General features: G+C 50.6%; 1 protein-coding gene across 10 annotated transcripts in view; it reads left to right on the forward strand.

Annotated features, from left to right (window-relative positions):
- Nucleotides 1–12,298, forward strand: part of LOC143429101 (uncharacterized) — a 143,079-nt gene that overhangs the window by 49,938 nt on the left and 80,843 nt on the right. For 2 of the 10 annotated variants that reach the window (XM_076904535.1, XM_076904538.1), the window contains exon 1: nt 2,384–2,686. The exons of 7 other annotated variants lie outside the window; for them this stretch is intronic. In XM_076904535.1, coding sequence (XP_076760650.1) covers nt 2,485–2,686 — 202 coding nt within the window. In that variant the 5' untranslated portion in view covers nt 2,384–2,484. Of the gene's footprint in view, nt 1–2,382; nt 2,687–12,298 lie in introns of those variants that run through there. One more of the 10 variants, XM_076904533.1, reaches the window with a different exon arrangement.

Raw genomic sequence — 12,298 nt, forward strand, 5'->3', positions numbered from 1 at the left:
ACGATATCGTTGAAAACCGTAATGGCGGACGTTCGAGCGAATCTATTGTAAAACGCATCAGACATACTTGGAGCAAGTGTGTTTAACGGTTCCGTTTCTAATGTGTGTAGTCCTAGAAACGAATTCTATTACGATTTGATATATTTTTCCATCGGGTCAGCGAGCTTGACTATACACTGGTTGCGTTTGTTGTATGAATATGTATTCGCGCGGTGGTGTACGCGTGTTAAATCGCACACTAATGGCCTCAACTTTGAGATCGCTTCCCTCGCTATTAAGTATCTTGATACAGCAAACGGCTATAATTACCGTTTAACTGTAATTCCATCCACAAGTAATTGCCATTTATCCGTGCGTAGAATAATGTTACGATCATTCTCTTTTTTACGACACCGTTAAATCCCCCGACCGTGCGCTTACATTGTTAAGTCGGACAATCGATGCGAGGAAATCAGATTACTCGCAGTTTAACAATTGGAAAGCCTGAAAAACCGTCGATTCCTGAACAGAAGGGTTGAAAAATTTCAGCTCGCGGTGGATCGCCGAAGGGTGAGGCGAGTCTCGGATGGACGATGAACGGTGTCGGTTTCATAACACTGTACAAAGCTTGGAATTGTCTTATTGATACGAACGGATCGTAGGCGGCGGTCAGTTTGCAGCAGGAAATTTAGCAATTATCGGAGCACCTCGCTCGATACAGCAGCCTGGTTTAGTAAGAGGATTCCCTTTGAAATCAACTCGCCCATTGAATTTGGTCTCTCATTTTTCGCGTTGCGTCGCAGTCGTTTATCCGCACTACTTCGAGGTTGGCCGTGCAGAGGAGCAAGTAGATTCTAGGCGATCGCGTTCAAACACAGTGCTCAGGGATACGCGTCGGTGGGAATTATTTGGAGTAGACGGGACCGCGACTCGCCTCTCGGACCCTGAACAAACGAAAAATCCATGTGTGTTCGCCGCGCGACCATCGAATGGTGCGTTCCGGTGCTCGGGAATTTCCGCCACCCCTCGGGCATGGCTCGCGAGCGCGTCGCGACGCGGCGTCATTCAGTCGTACGCTGACCGCCACGCGCAAAGGATCGCGTTACGTTCGATACCCGCGCCTCGCCACGAGTCACTCCCGGCTGTCAGCTCAGCTGTCGTCGTTCTGACAGCGAGAGTCGCGTCTCGCGTTTCGGTGTTTACGATACGCGCAGTGAATCAACCGGTACGCCCGTCGATCGATCGTGCTTCGCTTAACAATTCGGCCTCGATTCCCGCTCGAATCGACTCTGGACTCGATCGTACGCTCGTTCGCTCGCTCGCTCTTCTGGCGAACACTCGCGAGCTCCTTTTGCGAGAACACGTGCTCGCTAGGCGAGTCGCATCGTCCGGTGCTTTGCTCTTCGACTGTGTTAGCAAACATACGGGATCTCGCACAGGGAATACAACATCAGAGAAGAAGTCAAAGGTCGCCTGTGTCTTCGATGGACTGTGTGTCGAGTGCACGGAACAGTGTCGACGATCGTGTCGAACAGTAAACATCGTTGCCGTACAGCTCTCTTGGAGGCATCCGAACGAAGCTGCCGCTCCACCCGCCTTGGAACGAATCGAACGAGGCCACTCGTGTACGCGCGTGGTTAATTCGTAGCAGCCCGCGTGGAGGGTCCACGCGTCCCGCTCGTCTCCTTGCTTCCAGCAGGGTTGACTGACCGAGCGACTCGCGAGATCGCACCGCTCCGTTCTGTCGCGACGCGGCACGCTCTATCCGGCAAGTGAAAAAAACCGGGCCGACCGATACGAACCCGCGGGGCTGAACAGGGTTTCAAGGCTGCCCACGCGAATCCATCGGACCGTTCGAACCGCGCCAGCCGAGACGATACGCAATTAGCGATCGACAATACCGCTTGCCCGGTAATTAGCGTCGTATTAATTGGACCGCGAAAGCAGCTCGCGCCGGCGGACGCGATGAAAGAGAAGAGGAACGCCGCGAGGAAGAGAGGCTCGCTCGAATAACCGCACCGCGTGGCTTTCTCGCTCCAGGGGTCCCTCGTCGCAGACGAAATATTTACCAACCGAACTGTCAGTGACCTCTCTGCTCTTCTCCCGTAGGACTCGCATCCATCCTCGGAAATAGACTCTGTTTAGTTCCCGTGTAACGTGAACCGAGTCCCCTATCAGTGTCGATTCTTCGAGCCAACAACAGAGAACGAGCGACTGACGTATACGAACCCTCTGCAACCGTGAGAACAAAAAATCCACTGGAAACTGAACTTTGAAACAATCGAACGATCTCGTTAGTGCGTTACGCTCTAATTCCTGTTGATCAATTATCAACGGAATCGGAGGAGAGACGGATTGAAAGGTTAAAGGCGAGGGGTGGTGTTGTTTGGGGTGGTCGGTCGGTCGCGTGCAAAAGGGTGCCCGGCGGTGGTCAGCGTGTCGGGGATCGGGTCGGAGGATGCGCCGTCGCGCGGCAACGCGATATTCGGCGAACGCGGGGATAGGATGTTGACGGCCCGCTCTGGGCCTCTTGGGCTCGGCGTCCCGCGAACCCTGGGGCCCGCGGAGGGGAGCGACCACCTCTTCCTGCTGCCGGAGAGGGCATTGATCATGGACAGCACCCACTTGAGACAGGACCTGGCCGGTCTCGACTTCAACTTGCACCTGAACCTGCTCCGCACCGCGCCTCGCGGCAACGTCTGGCTATGTGAGTCCCCTGCCTCGCCACTAGGTCACTGTCTAACCAACCCGACGAATCAGAGCCCCGCTTTTTCCCGTGCAGCGGAAACACGCGGGGAGAGATTCCGGTTCGATGGGCCTCTCCGTTGTCGTGTCTCTTTCTCTCTGCCATTCTTGAAGGGAATCGCGTGGACACGAATTCGCAGACACGCTCGCGGTTCGATTGTAAACAATTTTTGCTTCTTCGATTTTCTGATAATTGTTCTTTTTTTTATTGTTTCGTCTAATCAGATACGCTCGGTTAGATTTCGCGATAAACAACGATACGGATCGATATAGTTAATGGCTTCGATTTACGACACGTTTGTCACGCGAGGAATGGTAGGGTGGCTCTTTTGTTCTTCGTGTTTACTCCATTCTGCTCGTCTTTTCGAGAGGATTTCACTGCGCGCTGTGTAATCAAGCTACGCTTGTTCGAATTGCTGCGTTTTTTGTTCGAACAAATGACACGTTTGTGGTAGCTGAAACGGGGTGTCGGTTCGAACAGACGGTCTTTGAATCGCGAGCGAACGTTTCTAGCTGCTCGTTCCAGATGTAGCTGTTAAGAACGAACCACGAAAGAGCGTACTGGTTGTAGAGAATTCTTACTCGTTCAGATTATAAATAATACCGTTAATGAGACGTTCGCAGGTACTCTCGTTATCAATCGATACAGTCTCATTCATTCTGAAAGTCGATTTAATCGCGTCCGTCTTAGGATGTCAATTTTTAGTTTAGCTTCTGGTTATTTGTCAGGAGCAAAGAGGCCTCTTTCATCCAAAGGACATCCTTCTTTTTCTCAAGCTTCTTTTGCTCGAACGAAGTAGTCAAAGGGTGTTTGCCTCGTATCCCCCTCGTAATTCTTGCCACTTCATTACCTTGACGAAGGCGCTGGTCGATACCAGATGTCGGGGAAAGATATATCCCAAATGGCCGGCCTTTGCTTCTCCTTTAACGACGGATGACACGTTGGATCCCTCGTGACCATTTTTCATTAATTTCCGTTTCGTTACGCCGTAGATATCGTTATCGAGGCATTATAAAAGTGGTTCGTTACGATATTTTATCGGTTTCCACGTAGATCCGCGATATTGTTAATGGCAATCGAGCGTATCCACTGGTGGAAACCTCGCAGCGGATGATTCACCTTTCAGAACGGCCCGTCGGTTTTTAATTTTTGCTCGTTTCGCTCGACCACCTGGCTAGAATAAAGGAACACGACGCCAGGCAACGGGTGCTCGAAAATGAAAAACCTCGCGTTGGCGCTTGCGAGAGCACTGGAAAACAAGGATGCGCGTTACTGGTCCATGAAAGTAGTCGCGCAGAGACGAAGAACTCTCGTGTTTCGCGATCCCTCGAAACTTGTCTTTATCGCGCGTATACCCGACTATAATCTCGCCAGAATCTTCTACGAAATCCAAACGGTGTATGGATTTTATTACGATCGAGAAATAACGAGCTTTTAAACGGTTACAACAGGTACGTTAATCACCAGCAGCGTAAGTAGGTGAACCTCTATTGCGAGCACTTCGCAGCCAAAACGTGCTCGTAAAATTCAACACGTTTTCATCGGTGGTGCTCGTTAGGACGCTATCATTTGTATTCATCGCCGGCGACCCCGTGGCGTGCTGCCTATAATAGTTTTCGCCCCGACATTCGTTCGCGGTGTTACCATCAACGCCTGTCAGCATTGATAATTACCGCTGCCATAAACGCGCTCCACTTCTTTCCTCGTCGCGTTAACAGAACGCGCTGCCGTTGGACTATTTCCTCGTTGGACCCCTCTCGCGGGTACAGTTAAATCGCTTATCGTACTGTGACAATCTGGCCGTTTTTAATAGCTCGCATCGCGACGCTGCCCAGGTGGCCGATGCTGTTCCAGGAACTCGCAATCTGGCTTAACTGCAGCCAGCAATTTCAGCTCGCGCTCTTCTAATAACTATTAACGCTCGATTCGTCACGTATCGACAAGGGGATCGAAGACACAAGAAAACAGTAGCGTGGACTTTCGAACGGCGAGTTAATTTCAGTTGTGTGGCGTGTTTTACATCATACCGCGCGCGTCACGAAGAACGTACGCCGCCTTCGGCGTGCTCTACCGCTTTTTCGATCAATGCCACGTTCTCGAGTGATTTCCATTTTTCCCGGCGACGCGGCGCGCGGAACAGCGCGCGTGGAATTCGCGCGAAACGCGGTTACGAAAGTCGATTCGGTGCTCGTTTCTGGCTTTTTCCCTTGTTAAACACGATCGAAATTCGATACGCGTGATATATCGGACGTGAAAAATCTCTCGAACCTGTTCACGCGTTTCTAGCAATTCCGACGAAATTAATCGCAATATTTTGAAACTGTTGCATGCCGCTCGATGGACTGTGCCGCAGCGCATGCCAATCCACGGCTCGACTCGATTACAGATAACTCGCCCGTGCAACCGTTCTTTTCCTTATGTAACGCGAGAAAGGTGAAAAGCAGTCGACGGTTTTTCTCTCCTTTCTTTTTTCACATCGCTTCTCACCGATCGCAAATAAACCGTTCAGCTGTGACGCATCGTAGGAATGTCTCGATAAAGAACGCGTCGCTCTGGAAACGTGAAATCGACCAAGACTGTCCATCTGTCACAGCTGTGTATCTCTTCCGATGTCGCGCATTTTTCTTTCTCCTCAACGCGAGAATTCGCAACAATAGCGCGAACAACGACACCCGATAAGGTTCTCACGATAAAAAAACTTTATCTCTCGTTACTCTATCAACTTTGTCTCTCGCTCTCGTTTCACACGGAACGTCCGATCGGCACCGCGCGAATTAATTCCCCCCACGTCCATTTCCACGATTTTCACCGACGAAATCGCTGGTGGTAATCGATCCGACGTTAATGCGCTGCTCGCCGAATTCCATCGAGACAGCCGCAGATATTAAACCGAGCGATGCGTAATCGTAACAAAAAGGGGGGAACGTTATTATTCCGTCGTCAGAGAGAGAGCGCGCGGGTGGCGTGACATCGCCGATCGGTGGACGAGCGGCGTGGGAGCGCGATAATTATTAACAAAGGCTCGTTATTAGCCGCGCTTTGGCCGCGCGAAACGAAGTTAACCGAGCGCGGAGTACAAAGGCTCGTGCCAAAGTACCGAGATACCGTGTTTTCCGTAGCACGGACACGGCTACGATGCCTCGTAATCGCACATTTTTAATGGACGGACTCGACTTTGAACTCCGTTCGCGCTCGTCCCCGCGGATACGAACGCGAGCTCCCCTGATTTCGGGCTTAGAACCGGTTCACGATCGAGCTCCACGGTGTAACCTCGTTAAAAACTGGCGTCATCTGTTTTATTCACTTATGCGACGGTCAGTACGTTGGATCACGTGGAGAACCGTAATCCCGTGCAATTGCCACGCGAGGCGTACCGAGAAATACCAGGTGGATACGTAACGTTGATCCTTCGCGAAGAACAGCAGTTGAATCATCGTATTTATCGAAGTCTAATCGAAGCCGAGCAGCGAGATTATTCACCGTGTCGATTTCCGTTATCTTGGTCAGTTATCTTAACCGTGTTTGCCTCGTTGTCTGCGATGCAGTGTCCTAGTATTCTTTCGAATGTCGAAATTCGCGTTTAAAAGTTGAATTCGTCGAACAGCGCGTATCGAAACCGTGCGCGAATAGGGGTAGTTTAGCGTCGAGACTCCGGGGGCAATTAACGCGACGAATCCCCGTGAATATTCGTCACGAACTGCTCTCGATCCGCAAATACAGACGAATGTCTGCGAAGTCTGGCTAAGCTGGGATTTTACTACTTACGTGATATCTCTCTCTCTTTCTCTCTCTCTCTTTCCATCGCAGAACTGTAGAACTTCCTCGAGCGATTAATCCCCAGCGAAATACGGATATTTGGACCTCGTTTACTTATCCTCGCTGTATCCATTACTTTGGACGTCGAGCGGGGCCCGCTGGCCCTATAAATCGTCCAACTTCCTCGAAGAGTTACCTGGAATCACCGCTATTATCAGTCTCTTCCCGATACTTGCTACGCGAACTGTTTATTTCAACCCCCAAAGCATCGTGAATTCGCGTACGCGCGCTAAAAGCGTAGAGACGCGAAGGGAGAGGATAATGTCAATTGGATAGGCTTAATTAAAGGCGTGACCTTAACTCGAGACTTGGTACGGGTTACGATGTAACAGGTTTAACACGCGCTCTAGCTATTCATCGAAGAAATTCCGTGTCCTTTGTCGTTTATCCCAGCCGATTGATCGCGCGCGATGGATCGTGTCCCAGTCGTTGCTAATCCAATCGCTCCTACAGTTATTCACTGGCTGGGTGCGACTGTCGATTATGCTCGTTTGTCGCCGGTTCTCCTGGTCGATTCGCGTACATCTCGGAAATGTAGTTGGCTGACGGAAACTCGATGGCGTTTCTATACCGCGGAACGCGAGGCTAGATAAATTTCAAGAACTGGGCTAAATTGGTTCTGCTTCCGAGAGTGAGCCACGATTCCTCACGTGAGAAATTGGTAAGAATTTCATCCTTTTAGTAGCTGCAAGTTCCCGGTACGCTCTGAATGTTCCGAGCGGAAGACAAGCCCGCGTTTAATTGGATTAATTTCGAACACGATACCCGTTCGCCGCGGGCGTGTACACGCCGGAAGAGCACGAAACGTACGGCCTTCGACGACACTTTTCAACGACCAATTTTCACGCGAAAAATAGTCGAGTCGCCAGAGTGAATCGAGTGAAACTTTGCTCGCGATATGTTCCACGTAACCAGATCTCGATTCGCGTCAATGCTAAATTGCAGGTTGCGACCCAGATGTTTGCATCTCTCGGGATAATTAGCGAATCATCCATTAAAGACTGCTTCGTTTATCGATAGACGAACGATTAAGTATACTCGAGGTAATCGATGAGCTGAAATGGTCGAGGCGGTTCGAAAATCTGTAGTAATTCCATTATTCCAACAATCTCTCTCTCTCTCTCTCTTCGATGGAATAATTTTGTAGCAAACCGCGGTTAAAACAAATCGTAACCAATTCCCCCGTTTTTGTTTCAGGTGAGTATCCTTCCGAACAGCACGGCACGTCGGGTACGTGAGTATCTGGTCCGTTCGTCTCGCATCAGTCGGCGTAAAAGAAACCAAGGTCCATCGAATTTTCAGCTATCGTAAAACGTAACGAAGCACGCCGGCACGGACGCGCGGATTCCTTGTGCGCGTCGAGTATATCGACCTGGTCCTTCGCCTCGGTCGCAATTAACGCGCGCAAGGGGTCAAACGCGATAACAACGCCGGCCGAATTCCGTGGCTAACGATGTTAATGAACGTATCCACCGATCCGGCCACGCCCCAATTTACCCAGCCTCGATTTCGACGACGGAAATACGCGGCTGATGATCGATGAGTTCGTTTCGGTATCCTTGAAACGTTCCGTCGCCGTTACACAATCTCGCGTTACGTGCGCGCGCGGTATCTCGGCCGGAACCGGCGAGGCGCGGTTACCGAAATGATCGATCCAACGCGGGAACGGGGCATTCCTCTTAATCGGTCGGGAAATCGCTGATCGCCCGATTATTACCTGCGTTATCGCGAATCTATATCCGTGGAAAGCGCTGGTGGGTTACACTCTCGTTCGGCTCGGAAACACCGATCTGGACGCGTGGGACGGCCTCGAGACGGAACGATCCACGGTACTGACACTTCATCGCGATGGAATTCTCATTAAACTCGCCCGCGATACGATCGTATCGCTTCGAGTTTCACGAGCAGATGCTCCGCGAAGAAACCATCGGAGATTGGCGAACTTAACGAACTCGTTCGTTCCGCGTGCGGTTGTGCAGAGTTACGCGGAGAGACGAAACGAGGAGGACCTTGGTTTCCCTCGAAAGTATTCTTCTATCCCATTTCGCACGAAAACATCGAACGTAACCGAAATGGCGTCTGGTTTAATTCCATCCACGATTCGAACATCCATTGCTCTCGAACGACACCAACGTCGTCTCTCGAATCCTTCCGGTCGAGCTGTCGATCTAATGAAATTCTCGATACCTCCGACCTCTTTGGGGCGTCGATCACCGCGCTGTCAGGGTTTATTCAACGAGATTGATAAATACCTCCTATGGAGGAGTCGAGGGGTATTGTCAATGGGAAACGTGCGCGACTCGGTGGATTTAATCGGCCAGCCTCTTCCATCGGCGAATTCTTGACGAGTCAAGTGGCCAGACGTTTTCGCCTGGCGACGATAGAACCGCGATGATAAAACACACCGCTGTTCGACTTGGTATCCCGCGCGGCTGTCTCGGTGACATTTCGTATTCGCTTTTTAATGGCAGTGCGCGACTCCTCGAAACGTGATCGAGAGGAGCGGAGTCGGTATCTAGCCGAGGATCGTCCACGTATTTCCATGGCGCGCGCGCTCGTCGATCGGCGTTCCACAGGAACGAGGGAGTAATTCGTTTAATTATTCGCGAACGAGTGATCGAACGTGCCGATCGAAGGACGAATGGCAGGAGCATCGATGTTAATTACGAAGAGGCGACGCGATGCACCGCGTCGATGCGGCGAGAGTGTGTTAATGGCGGCTTTTGAGAAATCCGGGGATTTGGAAGCGGCTGTCGGAAATATCGATCGAGTTCGCGATTGGCCCGGCTTAACTCGAGCGAGGTCTATAAAATTGCTCGGCGAACAAGAGCGATTTTTCGTTTCCCTCTGTTCCCGGCAAATTGATTGTTTTCGAGAACCAGAGAACGGCTGGGTGTATCTTTTAAATTTCAATTGAAACGCGGGAACCGAGGCGATTGTTACGGGGATTGATGGAAACGCTCCGCGGCGGCCATTTTGGTCTCAATTGCTCGCTGCTCGGCGGACGCACGGGTGTGATTATGAGAATAGTAATACAGATGGACGCAAGGAGCAATAATAATGGCTATTTCAACAGAAATAATAATAGCTAGCTCAACTTTACTTTCACAATTCTCAAAACTGCCTTTCACAACTCCAAGGAAATACAGAGTTGCGTAAACGTCGTATACTTTTATGCCTCCGCGTTCTCTCTTTCCTCGCTTCAACTGCTCGTCTCTCGGATGCACGCTGATGCATCCTTGGATGGACCAAAACCTTGGATTCTCGCGTGCACTCTCTTTTCGTGCTCTAATCTTAAACTATTCGGTCCAGATGCTCTGTTTTCACGTACGTAACACTCGAAACTCAATGGGCTAGTAGTGAGCGTTCGCGCAATACCCTCGTCTCCGCAATTTCAACGACACACGGGTACGCACTTGCACCGCAGAGGCATATATATTTGAAAATTACCGCAGATGGGACCTCGAGATTCGCTAATCCTCGTAACAAGCCAAAATAGTTGAATCTCGTCCCACTCTCGAGGGATATTTATTATACGAAAGATGCACTCATCGCGATAGGCTCGCTGAACTGCCAACCATCGTGGATTCCCTTGCTACCCTCGTACAACCAGGAATATATTTCTCTACGTCGAGTCGCTTTTAAACGCTGCGTATGCGATGCGTAGCCTGATTTATAGATCAGAATTTGGGCGAGGCGAGTCAGCTGGTTGGATCAATACCTTTTCACGTCGCCGTCGTTCCCAAGATTCTCTCGAGTATCGAAGTGTTCAACCCGGAAAATAAGAAAAGAGGACGCTTCTGCGTCGTCCCACTTATGCGTAATAGGATTTCGAGACGTCGCGTCGATAGTGGTCTCTTATTTTACCAGAAGCTTGCTTAACGCGTTGTCCACGTTGCTTTCTCCAGTTTCATCCCCTTCTCATCGAAGACTATGAATACCAACGCTGCTTGAAATCACATATTTCCACCATCATCCTCAAAATGAAGTACGATTCTCCATCGGATGTGTAGCTGTTCGATTGCTCATCGAATGACGAGCGATTAGATGAATCGTCTCAGTGGTCTCAGCGCATCGATTCAATCGAACTGATTTATCCAGGAGCAATGTACACACTAATGTTAAATGGCGGAGAAGTCGGTCGATCGTTTGGAGACTCGAATGCCGCGCAAATAGGAACGGCGAGAGTGGCCAAGTGGAAACGGCTCGCACGTAGCCAGACACGGCACGCTCGTTCGTTCCGTTTGGCGCCGTAAAGAATTCCGTGTACGAATCGCGCCTCGTAGCGCGGCGTATACGCTATTCTTCGCTGCGAATCCTCGATGCATCGACAATGAGCCATGAAGCCGGTGACTCACTCTCGGGTATAATAACTGCGTTAATAAAACTTCCATCTGGCAATGGTTTTAGGAGCGGTGGAGTTGTTTCATTTAACAGGGGCGAGGGGTGAAAAGGGGGTTGATTTTGTTTAAGGCGTCCTTTCGTGTTTGATTCGGTTCTACGCGATCAGTACTGTGCAATCAAAGGGGAAACACAGAGGATAGGAATTGATTAAAGTTTACTTTGCTGGGGATAGACAAATCTAATCGCGCGGACACTTTTCTTCTTTCATCCAATTTGTCCGCTCGCTTTGATCAGTCCCCATTGCTTTCAATTGTGTTACAGTTAGAGAGGACTTTTTTCAACACTTTCGAAAGTCCCTTTCGTTCGTCATTTTCACTACGATTTCACTCTCTCTCTCTCTCTCTCTAGTCCTCAGGATCCGTCCACGTCGCGAGAGAAACCGAGCGATTTTCTTGCTTTCGGCATTCCCGCGACGAGCATAAAAATCAGGATCGTAAATTCGGAAATGGAACCAGGTCGGTCTACCATCGGTGGTCACGGTAAATGTTTCACGTGTACTTGCACGAAAACTCGTCCTACCCCCTGTACGAATTCCAAATTAGAGGATGCGGGTCGTCTGAAAGTTTCACGACACAATTGCCCCGGTAACGTCTGCGTAAAGTAGCAGAGAAACAGAGAGATTCTCTAGTCACGCATAGCTCGTCCTAACGAAAGATAGGCTGCAATATAGCTAATTCTTGGCTGACACACATCCACGGTCCACGATGTTAAATCAAGAAGCTCGCCGCCAGTTACGATAAATCGCACGAGACCACCCAACAGTTGATCCGTCTCGCCAATCGCTATCCTTTGACTTCGCCCGGACGAAAAAGGCACTCGATAAATCCTCCATTAAGAAAGCCACTCGGCACCCTGCCAGGTCCCCGCGCTGGCACCGCACTCTCTTTGCGACCGACGATCTCGAAACCCCTCGACGCGTAGCTAACCTTGATCTACCAATTCCGCGTACCACGGTTATCGATTACTACCGTACGCGAGGCCACCCCTCTAATCGTTCCCCTCCGGTTCGTTCCTCCCCGTAACGTTGGCCAGCTCGGTTTTTCATCGCGAAACCGGTCGAAAGTGGCGTGGCACCGCGTCGTCGACAGCGTTTCTAACCTGGACGGATGGAATACCGTTCCTTTCGGGTTCTCTCGTCGCTTCGAAACGAGTTTGCCCGCGTTCTTTGTCTCCCCCCCGTGAGGATTCCTTTTTCTTACGCGAGCGCGCGCAAACAATTTACGCGGAATCCACGGGGTCGGATCCACCGTCGCGGAATTTCCCTCGTAACTCTCCTCGCCTTCGCTTTTTCCCGGCTTCTTTGTTCCCGTGAAACGTTGCCGAGTTGAGGTTTCTACCCTCGACGCGGAGGTC

This window comes from Xylocopa sonorina, chromosome 11 (assembly GCF_050948175.1).
Source record: "Xylocopa sonorina isolate GNS202 chromosome 11, iyXylSono1_principal, whole genome shotgun sequence".
NCBI lineage: Eukaryota > Metazoa > Arthropoda > Insecta > Hymenoptera > Apidae > Xylocopa > Xylocopa sonorina.